The sequence below is a fragment of the Corvus kubaryi genome, unplaced genomic scaffold (genome assembly GCF_017639235.1).
Source record: "Corvus kubaryi isolate FWS band 111438036 unplaced genomic scaffold, C.kubaryi_AGA036_p1.0 37270, whole genome shotgun sequence".
NCBI lineage: Eukaryota > Metazoa > Chordata > Aves > Passeriformes > Corvidae > Corvus > Corvus kubaryi.
This window is the reverse complement of record NW_024581083.1, coordinates 1,277,336-1,291,181: the sequence shown is the minus strand read 5'-3', so window position 1 is coordinate 1,291,181 and position 13,846 is coordinate 1,277,336. Positions and strand designations below refer to the sequence as shown.

General features: G+C 39.0%; 1 protein-coding gene across 3 annotated transcripts in view; it reads right to left on the bottom strand.

Moving 5' to 3' along the window:
* SLIT3 (slit guidance ligand 3) overlaps positions 1 to 13,846 on the bottom strand; it is a 468,178-nt gene that overhangs the window by 439,789 nt on the left and 14,543 nt on the right. For all 3 annotated transcript variants that reach the window (XM_042025380.1, XM_042025382.1, XM_042025381.1), the window contains 2 exons: positions 7,358 to 7,429; positions 4,741 to 4,812 (listed from right to left, as the gene is read on the bottom strand). In XM_042025380.1, the coding sequence (XP_041881314.1) occupies positions 4,741 to 4,812; positions 7,358 to 7,429 (144 nt within the window). The remainder of the gene's footprint in view (positions 1 to 4,740; positions 4,813 to 7,357; positions 7,430 to 13,846) is intronic.

Genomic DNA, 13,846 nt, shown 5'->3' with positions numbered 1-13,846 from the left:
GACTGCTTTATCAGATAATTGGTTACAGGATTCCTTTTTTTTCATTACTGGAATCATTTCTCAGAGGATGTGGGACAAAAGTTATTAACAATATTATTTAAATATTAACCAATATCAATAAATATTATTTAAATTTGCAGGCATCAGCCAATGCAACAAGGAGCTTCATATTGCTTAGCTCACAGATGCAGGCAGAACAAGAACTAAGTACTAATCTATCCTTCTAACCAGGAGACCAAGCCCACACCTCTCCAAGTGTCACAAACTGAATTTCAGTTTTGTATATTCTTTGCCAGCTCCCACAGAGAGTGGTTAAGTTTTTAACTGGTGTCTGATAGAAACTGTTTTCCCCCATTTACAAAAGACGGCACCACTGACACCCAGACTGTGACCTGGGGTTAGATACCACTTCACCCTCATGAAGGTGGGCTGCTGCAGCAGTTCTGCCCAGCAGGAAAGTGTAGCTCAAGTTTTGACATATCCTGGCTCCTCAGGAGCCAGGGGGATGCTGCTGTCTTTGGTGTGAATGCAGAGAAATCCATCAGTCCAATGTGCAGAGACACCTTCAGCAGCCCCTGGGCTGTCTGGCAGCAAACCTGGTACTACACCAACTCAGCTGTGGTAGTGGGAGCAGCAAGAGGGAAATACACAATTGATAAAACTGATTAAACATCCAGTCACAGCTCTAAATCCATTTTAGGGTGTCTTTGTTCTCCTGCATTTCCAGATAAGCATTTTATGAGCATGGATTTCCAGTTGGGTGTGTTACCCACCATGTCATAGGAAAATGGGGACCAAAAACAATAAGGCTTTTTTCTGAAAGGTTACATTTGAACTGTGTGACATCTTTACAGATCCATGTGGCTTCTGAAATGTGTAGTGCATGCAGCTCCAGCAAAAACACCCAAGCTGCACACACTGCAAACCTTGTGCAAACACTGCAGACTGGTCCATGCTGCCAAGGATTGGCTTTTGTTTACAACAGCAAAGAACTGCCCAGTGCTTTTATTACTTTCCTGGCTACTCTGAAGCACCCACCAATCTCTCCACTCAGCATGGTAATTGTGGAAGATGCTTTTTGTATTACATGATTTATTTAAAGCCTGTTCAATCTCAATTTATGAAATCCAGATTGTGAAGCACCATATAAGAATTTATTCTTTTCCTTAGCATCTTTGGTCACTAATAGCAATTTTGCAGTACACTGTGCCAAATAAATCTACTTTAATACCTTAATCAAGCATTTGGGAAGCTGCTTACAAAGACTCAATGTACAGTGGCATCACCACAGTTAAAAATCAAACAATTTCCATTTTGACCTCTGTCTTCACACACACCAAACCAAAACCATACATGTATATGCTGAGGTTAAAATCTGGATTCTAGCTTTTTTGCTATTTTCTTAGAGCTAATTATTTTCCCCAACTTTGAGAAGATTTGATTTGGCCATGCTTATACATTTTTCCCCCCTCCCCTAAACAACAAAAACACAGTTTTAGTGCTTTCAGATGTTGAGATCTTTTATGCTTGCTAAAGACACTAATTTGAGTAGAAAGAAGCAGCCATCAGCCAAAGTCCAGTCTTTTGAAGATTATAGGGCTACGTGACAATTTCTGGCAGTTGGCCGTGGAAAAGTCAGGATCTGTTGGTGTCTTATATCCTGCCTCATTTTTCACATAAATGTGTGACGTACATCTGGCTCTGGAAGAAATGTCAGTTCATCTTTCAGGCCCACCAGCTCGCCTCTTGAGCCTCTTGGCGTGTGAAATTTCATAATCATTTTATCCTAAAACCATACACGGTGTTAATAGCAAAGCATAAAAGTGAAATGCTGAAATCCAAAAGAGGGCTCAGCTACCTCACCACTAATCTTTATGTTCTGGAATAAAGCTATACAACCTTGCTGCAATAAAAGCACGGGAAACATTCTGACTTTTCCACTGTGGTGAGTGCCACTGGTCATTCCCAGGATTCTGCATCTTAGGATTCAGCAGAGCTTACATTGAACAAACTGAATTTTGCTAAGAGAATGGGTTAGATTCCTGCATTTTTCAATGCTGAGTACAAACATGCCAAAATAAGAAGTGGCTTCTACCTTCTACTTGCACACTTCGTTTCTCAGCTATGTGCTGTCACTTTAAGATACCTTGCATGACGTTCTTTCTTCGAGATATGGCCAAATTTTATTGAGCCAATATCCAATTCTGACAATATCCTCCTTTGATGGCATTGTGAGCAATATTGTCCCACACAAAAAAAAAAAAAAATCAGTGTAAAATCCAAATAACTGGAGAGGCATCCCCATGGCATATTTGGCAGCAGTGGGTATCAGCTCTAAAGACATTTTATTTAAAGTTTACTTACACAGGACATGCCCAACAAAATTCTGCTAATTTGGTCAGATAATAATGATGGAAGTGCTTCAATATCCAGACAAGTGAAAATAAAATGAGCTACAATATTCACCGAAGTCTGGGCCCTTTGAATGATTATCATGAGGAGAGGAGTGGAACAACATACTTCCACTGTTACTTTGAATGAAAAACCTTTATATGTGGTATTTTACCAGGAACAGAAATTATCCTGTTCTTTAAAGTTTGACCCAGTGCAGCTGCTTTGTTTAAAAATAAGTTAATGATTACTTTTGCATCCACTTCAATAGATCAAAAAAGAACATTATTCCAAAAATCAAAGCAATATAAGTGATTTTTATTTGTTATTTGAAAGAAATTAAATGGAAAAAAGCCAGGTTGTTTTTTTTTTTTTAATGCAACCCACATACTTTCTTCATTAACATTTTGCAGTGTTTGATAATACTTAATAAAATAGTTTTAATATTACCTAAAACGCTGCAATTTAGCCTTTATAAGTTAGGCCAAACTTTCCACAGTCCATTCTCCAAAGCCTACTCACTCATAGCAAAAAAGCCAGATTTATAGTTTTGTCCTAAAAATTATTTAAGCTAAAATACCAAAAAGTTGCAAGTTTCCAGGCCTCCCTTTCATACTACATTAATTTAGGAAATATTTTAATGACAGGCAATCCTAAAAGAGAAGCAGAGATGCAGTATGGTTAACAGGCCAAGTTAAGAGTTCATACAGGGAAAAAAAAAGTTGGGACTTTCAAACACCACAGCCTTAAAGAGACACCATTAAAGGTATCATATTTCCTGACTTCTGCTTTCACAACATATATTGTTTTCATTTGCTGGCAGAGCAGGCTCTGCAGAAACAGAACACACAGATGACACTTGAGTTTTGTTTCTGGCTACCAATAGCCAGCCCTTCTCCTGGAATTTTTTCAAAACTCTTTCAAAATTTAAGTACCTGAATCTTTATCTAAATATAGATAGGAGAAAGATTTATTTATATATTTATACACATATATAAAATGAGCTTAAACTAGGACTGTGTAGGTAGGATACTGACTCCTCACGATGAGCTATAATGTGAAAAAACAGTATTCTACAATGTCAGGTTATGTTTAATTTTAGAAAAGTAAGCTGGGGGTTTTTTTTCTGAAATAAATCAGCTATGGCAAAACTCTGTGCCTGAAAGTACTTTCTAATTGAATATAGGTGAAAATCTGTCAGAATTTAAAACTCATCTCCCTTATTGCCATAGATGGAGCTTTCTGATTCATGACAAAAGTACTGAGTAAATTAATTTTAAATGTTCAGTGCACTCGTTAAACAACTCAAATGCAAATCTAACCCTGAGATCATCTGAAACAGCTTTAGTACAGTATTAGCTCAATACTCCAGACTTCTCTTGAACAATTGCAAGTGGGCACTTAACTCTTGAAAGCTGCTTTGGAAAATATCAATGGGAAAATAACAAGTCCTACAAGAAATGCCTTGCAGATAAGAGTTACCAATCAAGCATAAAAAGCCTGCATTCCAAACCAGCTTGTGATATTATTCTAGTCACCTATCTCTAACAAAGTATAATTCCCCAAGTTATTTCAGTTTTACAGAGATTTTGTTCTGCTCCCACCATAAGCAGACAGAATTAACGATAATGCCAAGGAGCACACCCAGCTAAGGGCAGCAGTTGGATGTAGAATCAGTTTAGTCCTTTTTGATATTTAAGTTTATACTCCTGCTGGGCCAGGAGGTTTCTATAAACCAATTCCAGATCAAGAGACATCTTATATTCACCTTCTCCAAAAAAAAAAAAAAAAAAGAAATTAACTTCATTGCTATCAAAAGCAGAGGAAATCTACAATCTGTCCTCATCTAAGTCTTCCATGATACCCTGGAATCCACTGCTATCACTGGCATTGTGCTACTTCAGAGGAAATTAAGCCAATCAGAAAACTAAGTATCAAGGCAGTTTTAGAACTACTGTGATTCTCAAATGAGACAATTGCAATTTCCATCTGCATAGACACATATAAGTGCAAAAATATACAATAATATGAAACTATTATAAAAATCTTTTCATCCACATATCAATTTTAAGACTTTCCCAGATAATGTCCTTTTGATAATGTTATTGTGACTCTGGTTTCACTGCCAGTTCTATTTTCTTGGCAGCCACTCTACATTTTATTTCAAGTATTATCTATCATGTAATATAAATTCAGAGGTGTTTAAGAGCATACTTTAATTTAGGCAGGTACTCACCTCTCTCTCTCTTAAAGAAAGTTAATTTTATTATCATTATATATTATGGATGACCATTAACAGAGAGGTGGAAAGTCTGTAGCTTTTCCATAGGTATAAATAGAGATACTTACAGCCGTTCAAGTTGTTTCAGATCCTGAAAAGCACCACGTTCTATCACACTGATCTGATTTTCTTCCAAGTGTCTGCAATTCCAGAAATACCAGTTAATTTTAACACAAAATAAAGGCATCCCCACTTCTCTTCAAACATTATTAAAATGCTTTTCACCTAAACATCAATACCAGTTTTAATCGGAGATTATTAAAAAATTAGGGCAGAGGAGCACTCTTTCTCGTGGTCACTAACAGGAAATTGACTCCAAATTTGCCTCCTGACCTCCACATTTGGTAAATACTTTTGTTTCTAAACTTCTGTAACCACAACATTTTTGCTTAGAAAGGTGTTGGCCTGGAGGCTGTTGTTACATCCCTGGTACATTCCTAATCTTTCCAGGATATTTATGTCACATAATTGAGATAAGTGACTTCTACAGCCCACAGCAGGAACCCACTCAATGGCAACGTATTTTTTTTGTCCACACTCTGTTCTGCACAGATTTCAGGCTTGCTCTGGAGCAAATCCTCTAAGTATTCCAAAGGGGTTCCATCCCCCCAGGAACAGCAGCTGTGTTCCACTGTACAACAGGGTGCAAAAACACATGGGACAGGTCCCAGCTTTCCCCTGAGTGTGATCCTGCTTTTCTCCCCCCCAACACCAGGATAAGTTACAAGCACAGGAGACTGACTTCTCTCTGATTTACAGTGTGCAGGGGATGACTGCCATTCACACAGCAGAAATGCCCTTATAGGTGAAACGGAAGCCAAGGAACCAATATTCCAACAGTCCCATTTGAGGTGACCTTTTCCCTCCCTCAGCGCTGCCTTCCAGCACACACCCACTCCTGTAGGAGCACTCAGGTGCAGGGACCAAACACCTCCGAATATTCTATGTGGCTTTAGCTAAAACACAGACAGGAAGAGCTCAGCAGACAGTGAGTCTGGCCTCAGGATGACCAGGGAAAAGCACTGTTCTTGCCTGTTCAACAGCCACTCCTCTGAGGATGCTCAGAGCTGCTCGACTAGATAGGAGCTGAGGGCACAGACAGCAAGAGAGTATTCCACAGAGAAGACCAAGAAGACAAAAATATAAAATTACAAAACTCAAGCACATGAACTAGAGAGTCATGTGGCTTAAAGGACAGGGATGAAATACTGCAGGAGGAAAAGGAAAAAGGAGGGAGCTAGAAGGGATAAAAGGAAAATGTGCACCAAGGAGTATTTTGCACATGTGGTGTTTGCTTGAGACTGGAAGATTTTTTTCTGCAGTACAGGGCTACAGGTTTCCAGGTCACCTGTTTCTAGCCCTCATTCTGATGTGTGCAGGACTAGGCTACCTTTCTAGGAACACTGGGACAGGCTGCAGATTTCTCTCTTCTCACCATAACCCCCAGCAAACAGGCAGGGAGGAAAAAAGGAAAAATAGGAGTTCAGTAACAGAATTATGAAAAGACCATAAGAGAAACCAAAGAAAAGTTAAGAAAAATCTGAAGGATGTTTTATTCCAATGCCTTCTGTGTCAGACACCACATTACTCAAAGTCTGAGCAAATGAGTTACATGAACCTGGAATGAACATGGGACAAAAGCTCCAGGTAAAGATGGCAGTTGGACATTTCAGTTATTCCTAAAGGCATAAAAGACTGCAGCAGCATTAGGCAATGTCTGACACTATAAAAACCCAACCACTATAAAAACCCTACTGACATTAATATAGTAGAGAACATTTATTTTAATAGACTCTCAAAATGGTATTGACAGTTGGGATGGGAGCCAAGGAAATCTAAACAACTCCTCTGCTAGAGATGAAAGAAACACCACAGGAACAAAAAGTCTTCCCATAGATTAGAGGTGTTTCCTTAGTATATGACAACTTGTTCCCAAGTGTTATGGCAGCAGGAGAAAAGACTCACCTTTTCCTTAGCAGGACTTAAATAATCACTGGGATTATCACTAAACAACTGTAACAGTTCAACAGTTGCAGCTTTAAGGGCTTGTTTTAGAAGATAATCAGAGGAAAACTTTTCATCACTAACTTAGTGGCGCTGCTTGACGTCCATGTAGAGAAAATAGGAAACCAGGAATGACAAAGTCTGCAGACTGATGTTCAAGGCCTATCTAGAGGTATGCTTAAGCTCTTGACATACTCTGAGATCATGAGACAGCACCACCTGAAATCTTTGTATTTATGACTGTATACTAGATCAAAAAAACTCACCAGTTTCCTTGTGTACAACTTCTACAGCTATTCTTAATCAACTTCTACTTAATACTATGCTATTAATGGGACTGTACCTTAAAGTGGCCAAAATCTGAAAGTCCTATTTGCTAGTGTTTCAATATAATTGATTTATGCATAAGTGATTGTAAAGCAGACCAAAATCTTTACCACAGGATTTGTTCAAAGCCAGTAAGAAACAACTAAACAGCTCTGAAACTACAGTCACTTAAGTGTAGAACTAAAATTTACTGTTTCAAATGACAAACTGTTCCAGTTGCCTGGTTTAAAAGAATACCAACAATTGAATAATGTGCCAAGATTACTAAAATTTAGTCTCTGGAATTATACATTCTAAGTAGTAGCACCCTAAAATAGTCTCATAAAAAACAGACAAGTTTTGTGTTATACTCACAAGACACGAAGATTCTTCAGCCCCGTGAAGTCTGTCTTTGTGATTCTTGTGATGTTATTTTTTTCTAGATCCCTGCAGAGGAAAAAGAAAGCAGTATTCAGACACTACAACTGACACCCAAAATTCCATTAGCAGAAAGTATCTGCATCACTAGAGCATCCCCCAGCTGCTCAAACTGTACAAACAAACATTTCCATTAAAATCTCAAAAAGCAAGTCATTGATCCTGATGCATTTTGCCTCCTCCTCCTCTGCTGCTCTCACAGATGAAGTTTCTCCCATTTTTAGTTCTGGTATCAGTGCTCACTGTATGCTTCTTCCTCCCTCAGACTACAATGCTCTAAGAGGCTGTGCATATCCAAGACAAACTCAGTACAAAAGCTGAAACAAGAGTACAGGGACCCAAAATTGTTATTCTAAACCCAGGTGAGTCCAACCTGCTGCAGAAACTTTGGCCACACAGAGCCTGAAAAGAGCTCAGCTTAGTTCAGTGACTCCTAAGCGTGGTCCTACCCAGATGACTGGAACATTTACTGGTGCTATAGGACCTGGCTTGCCATTTTCTCCCCTCTAGACCTGCCTTTGCCAAGAACCCCTAAAGTTCTGCCAGTTGAGCACATCCTGTTGTTTGGCCTTAGACAGTCCATGGTTTTTAGTCCTGTCCACACAGTTCTCCCTGCCTCAGGGACAAGACAAACAGCTAGTCTTCCTTTCTAGTCTTCATGCCATCAAAAATACGACATGTAGACACAGAATGTATAAATATTTTTGGCATAACTTTTTCAAACATTTGACATCAATCTTTCAGTGAGTCTAAGATATAAGCAAGACTTTAACTGGATTGAAGCAGTGTGTGATGCACTAGAGCACAGAAATAAGTGCTTAAGAATATTGGGATCTACTTCTAATGGTTATTGACAGACATCAAAATAATGCTAATAAAATCCTTAAGTCATAAAATGGATTATAAACAGATTTTACAAATTGTAAGAGTTAGTTCATGCATCTTAGCATGAGACATTTATATAATACAAGAAAGATTCTCCTGTCAGGAAAGCACAGATGGAAAGTAAGGATAAAGATAAGGAAATGAGGGGGGGAAAGAGTCCCTGTGTTTCAGCTATATGAACAAGACAGCCAGTACCCCTACTTGACTTATGTCAGCTGTATTTTAAAAGGTTCACTGAAGAAAAGAACCACAAAGCCTGTAGAGGGCACTTTCATTGCCTGTACCAGCCATTCTCTTCCATTTGTCTTTATCCTGTCGATTGACTCATGCTTTTCCCCAAGAATACCTTTGAATCACTGCCTACATTTTTCAGATTTTCCAGCTTAATTTCCTCTTGTGTTCTCAGTTCAGTTCTACCCTGGTGCATCATTAACTACTCACTGGTGTGCCAGTGAGCTGATTGCAAGAAGCATTGGAAAGAATTACGTCTGGAGTAAGCAACACGTAAATAGCTTGTGTTTGACTTGCACGTTGTTCCCCATCTGCTTTTCATGGCATTCCATCACAAGTTTTCCCTTTATCTCAGAGAAGCTCTAGCAAAACACAGCATTAAGCTGGTTGGAATCCCCCAAGGCAGAGAGGAGCCAGCCAAGGGACATGGAGCAACACGGTGTCCATGGCCCCAGTTCTTGTGTATTTTGGTAAAACTTGATCCCAGCACAGCTTTGCTTGGCTTGAACAAGTGCATGCAGAACCACCATTCCTGCCATCCACACAGCAACCTCTCCACTGCACCCCCCACACCCTGTCTGAGACACCAGTCCCACTCATCAGCACAATTCCTCCCTGCTTTCAGCCCCAAGAGCACTCAACATTCTTCCCCTGGGGAAACCTGCAGCTCTCTGTTCTGAAAGACTTTAACATTCCTTGATCAACGCATATCTTGAGATTGCTTTTTCCTCTACTCCTGCAGATTGGCACAGCCTATCCTGTATACACAATATCAATCATTCAATTAATCACTTACAAAGTTTAGTGTCTAAGGGAAAGTTTTCCATTTCTGTTATTCGAATTACTTGCACAATGCCCTAACCTTAAGGAAAACATTCCTCATGAAGTTCACTTTCCTCAAACCATAACTGCAGCCTCTGTCTCTTTTAAAAAAACAGTGTTTACCTTCTGAACATTTGCCTTTTCCAGCATGCTCTGCCTCAAGGCTTATCTGCCATTTGAAGAAAAACAGACTAAAACTGTGATGAACTACATAAAATTTCCTCCTCCTGTTCACAGTAGGTCTAACAGTGCTGCAAAGCAACAGATTGCCACAGGTTACCCCATTAGTCAATTAAACTTTGTGACTGTGAAGTTACTGAACTAATGCAGACATTAGTGGTTTACAGCTGGTATTTGTGGGCAACATAATATTTTATGTTTCCTTTATAAAGTTTGGCAGCTGATTATGGGCTCACTAGTGGGTTTAAACTACAAAGAGCTAAACCTTAACATGTAATCTTGGTTGGCTTTCAAACACATCAGCGTTCAAAAGGACTCTTGGAACCAAACAGATTTCTTGGAAAAGAAATCATCTGGGTCTAAGACGTGAGGAAAATGATACCTTAAAGGCAAATTTAATTTATATTTCACTTCAACACGTATCTATATCCAGATGAAATTAATTCTACATAATATTCTTATTGTGCAGAATTCCTGCATTTTGGGTAGTATGTGGGGCCAAGCAGATCTTGAATCCTACTCAGCACATCTATATCACCCACAGGACCAACTACTACTCTTGGTCATTTCACATTCAAATAGGACTGTCTCAGCAATTAAAAACATCTAAGAAAACTCCGTTAAGGAATACAGGTTTCTTCTGGAGTGTCAGCAGCAAAGTCAATTAACACTTCATTAAAAAGAAATCAGAAATGATATCTATACCAGCTTTGGTAAAGCTCTTGGCATTAGGTCTGTCTTGACAATTTATTAATTTTTTGAGGATAATTTGTAGGATAAAGCACGCCAAGGACAATGCAGCTACAGTGGTAGCTTTAAGAAAACAGACATGGAAGGAATGACTTCAGGGAGAATAGAAACACGAATTGGACTAGACTGGTACAAGACATCATGAAAGTGAGTTCAGATGAGCTATTAAGGGAGCTTTACTCATAAACATGTCCTGCTATGTTCTAATAACAATTTAATTCAACACATATTTTGTAGATGCTGAAGACTGAGTCACACAATGTACACACTTATTACAAACAGGGATGCTTGGAGCAACTGGAGCAAATCCTGCTTCATTGCAATAATTCCTCTGAATTGCTTCATCTTTCATTCTTCTCTAAAGACAATCAAGTGAATTTAAGACAGACTTTGCAATGTTTTAAAGCACCACCATTCCCAGGAGCATGCCAGGAGTGCACAGATTTCCTCTGCTACATTACTTAAACGTCGGTTGATAATTATTCTGTTCAGCCACTCCGCTCTTCCAAAACATCCGGACACTGTTCTCAGCCCCCACCCTCTTCCTTGGACTGGATAAAGTTTATGACTTTACAAGTAAATTCACTTGTCTCTTCACACTTTGTGCTTCAGCCTTCCGGCCTCTCAAGCCTTGGCAAACACAGCCTCTCATCCTGGACAGCTCTGAGCCTCTCCTCTCCAATGCACAAGATCAGGATTGGGTCTGACACCACATCACCCCCACAAGGAGCAGTGCAGCTTCTAGAGAAGAGCCAATAACAACAGCAGTCAGATGCTGAAGTCTTGCACAATCTTCAGCTCAATAATTCAGAAGTTACATATAAATAAAAAACCTTACACACAATTAAAATCCCTTTTATATCAAGGATGCAAAAATTCAAAGCAACACTACTAAACTGTAGCAAGTTCATATTACAGTCAAATGTTACTTTGCTACCATCTGAACCCACTCTGTATAATAATATCCAAGATAATCTGGATAATCAAGTCTGGGCCCTCGTCATAGTTGTGAATCCTAAACATACCCAGGTCAAATCCTAATTTAATTCCTCAACATTTCCAAGACCGTAGGTTTGGAGTCTTTTAATCAGCTGCTCATTTTAGAGCTCTGGTTGCCCAGTTATGCTTTTCCAGGCACATAGAAGCCAAATTGAAAAGTCTTACTAAAGCACAAAGCAGTTTTCTTTCTACAGCTCTGTAATGCTTCGGTTTTGAAGCCTCTGATAAACGGGCATTGCACAAGTTCATGGGCACACAAAACACAGTCTGATGTTCTTACTGCCAATGCTGCACTCGCTTTAAGACAAGGTTCTATTTCATGCTTTAAAAAAAAAAAAAAAAAAAAAGACTAACAAATTTTTTTTCTGATCTGAAAAACTACCAGACTTCAGGCCCCATTCTGTTACCTTTTGGTCAGAAAATAAATTGCCTAAATTTAGTTCTCCTTCTAGAAGGAACACAAAGCTGCATTTGGTTAAAACCATTTATTATCAATAAGTACTCAAGAGCAACAAATTTTCCTCTGTTTCAGAGAACTCTCAAGTGCCCATCTGGCAAACACGGTGACATTCCTAACAACAAAACTGAAGATGATCCCTGATGCCCAGTAATTCCATGGCAGTAGCTGATTTTGCATTTCAATGACAAACAAGTCCTAGATGGGCAGTATTTTGGAAAATACTTATGAATTGTCTAATAAATATTATTTGTCTTTAGCCAAAGACAACATTACACAAAATTAAAAATCATGGGAAGCAAAAATAACCTGCTATCTAAGGAGAAGGAGCACCAGACTTCACTGCAGTCCTCAGATATTTCTTCATGTATATTAATAAAGAATTCAGTAAGAGCAGTAGGGAAACTGTATTTAAGGAAAAATTAACTGCCATACACTTCAAAAAACAGCTCTTACCCAAGTTAAACAGCACTAGGATTCTTTCCTGTCCAGCTGCTTCCTAAGAAAGGTAAATATTCATTTCTAGTCATAGAACCTCAAACACAAAGTTTGGTTTCTGTTCCTGTTACGTTTTCAAAGTGGTTACCACACACCAGTTCAAAGCTACACACATTTGTGTCACAGTAAGGACAAACAAATCAGCCCAGAACCCAACACTCTGAAAGGAATCTTGATTCAACCAACACCCCACAATCAACAGGGAAGATGCATTTCTCTTCATCTCAGTTTTGCTATTTTCCAGGAAGGAATGCGTAAGATTTGTATGTCACACAGAACAAAGCTTAGGAATTAATAAAACTCTCTCTTGTTCCCCCTAAAAACAGGTCAGGATCCAACACACCATCTAGAATTCCCATCAAAACAAAACTCACCTGGGACACAATTCATGGAGCTTCCAAATGTTCATGAAGAACAGAAGAAAAATAATTTTCCAAGAAATTTAGGAACACCTGTTTTGAAGTGATAGCACACATCCTTTGCTATGATTAATTTGTACTGCATTCCAAAGGATTTATTTTAAATGGTAAATCAACATTGAAAATGTGGAAGCTAAAATTCAAGTGATAATGAATGAATCCAGATTCCTGGATCTCAGGAGCTACTGATGCTTTTCACTAGCCCGATTCCTCCAAATAACTAAAGCAGCCCTCATTCCTGAAAAACAAAGCTTTTTCTGTGCCACTACACTGCTAAAGGACTTTGTCAGCCCAAACCAGCCCGAGTGACAGCTGAGTCACCCCTTGGAAGTTTTTCTGTGCTTTGTTTTCCCCATCCCCAGTCACCACCCCAGGTAACCATGATCACAAAAACATGCAGAACCTGAGCTGGAAGAAACCTGCATTTTCCACAGCAATGCATTTTTTCACCACTGACCTGGCTCCCTTGCACTCCAGAAACTTTAAAGCCACGAGGAAAACCTTCTTGATTTTTAGGACAGCTACCTGCAGGGCTGGAGGCAAAAAGCTGCTCATTAAAGCCTCCCCCTCTTTATGAGTGCTTTAGTTCTTAGTTTGGGAACGTGCAAAAACCAGGACCAGGAAAGGGACAAAAATCCACTCCCATGTGTGAATGTACCCACACAGAAGATTCTGGCTGCCCTTTCCAGTCTTCACACAACCAATATCTGTTTTATTATTTTAACCATTTTCCAGGATTTCTGCTGTGCAGCTAATTAATGGGTATGAACTGCCACCAGCCTCTTAACCTTAAATGACCATAATTCCCAACAGAAAGCACTTGGCAATTCTCTCTTTTGCCTTCAATCCAAGAACTTCAAAGTTACTGCGATAAACTACTCGATTATAACACTATCCTGAAGCCCTCTGGCAGCACAATCTGCATATCTTCAGATTGAACATATTTTCATCTCAAGTTTTGCAATGCAGGAAATGAATTCCTGGGACTGGATTTTATGAAATACACAAATTCCACTAGTTTCCAAATCACATGGGCAAGTATGAACATCACTTCTAAAGAAAGACAAAAACTTCAAAATCATGTTCAACTGAAGTAATTTCATTTTTTTTTAAATAGTACAGTTCATCTCTATAAGACTCAAGTTATTTTTTTCTTCTAAACAGCTGACTTTGCAAAGGAGCATG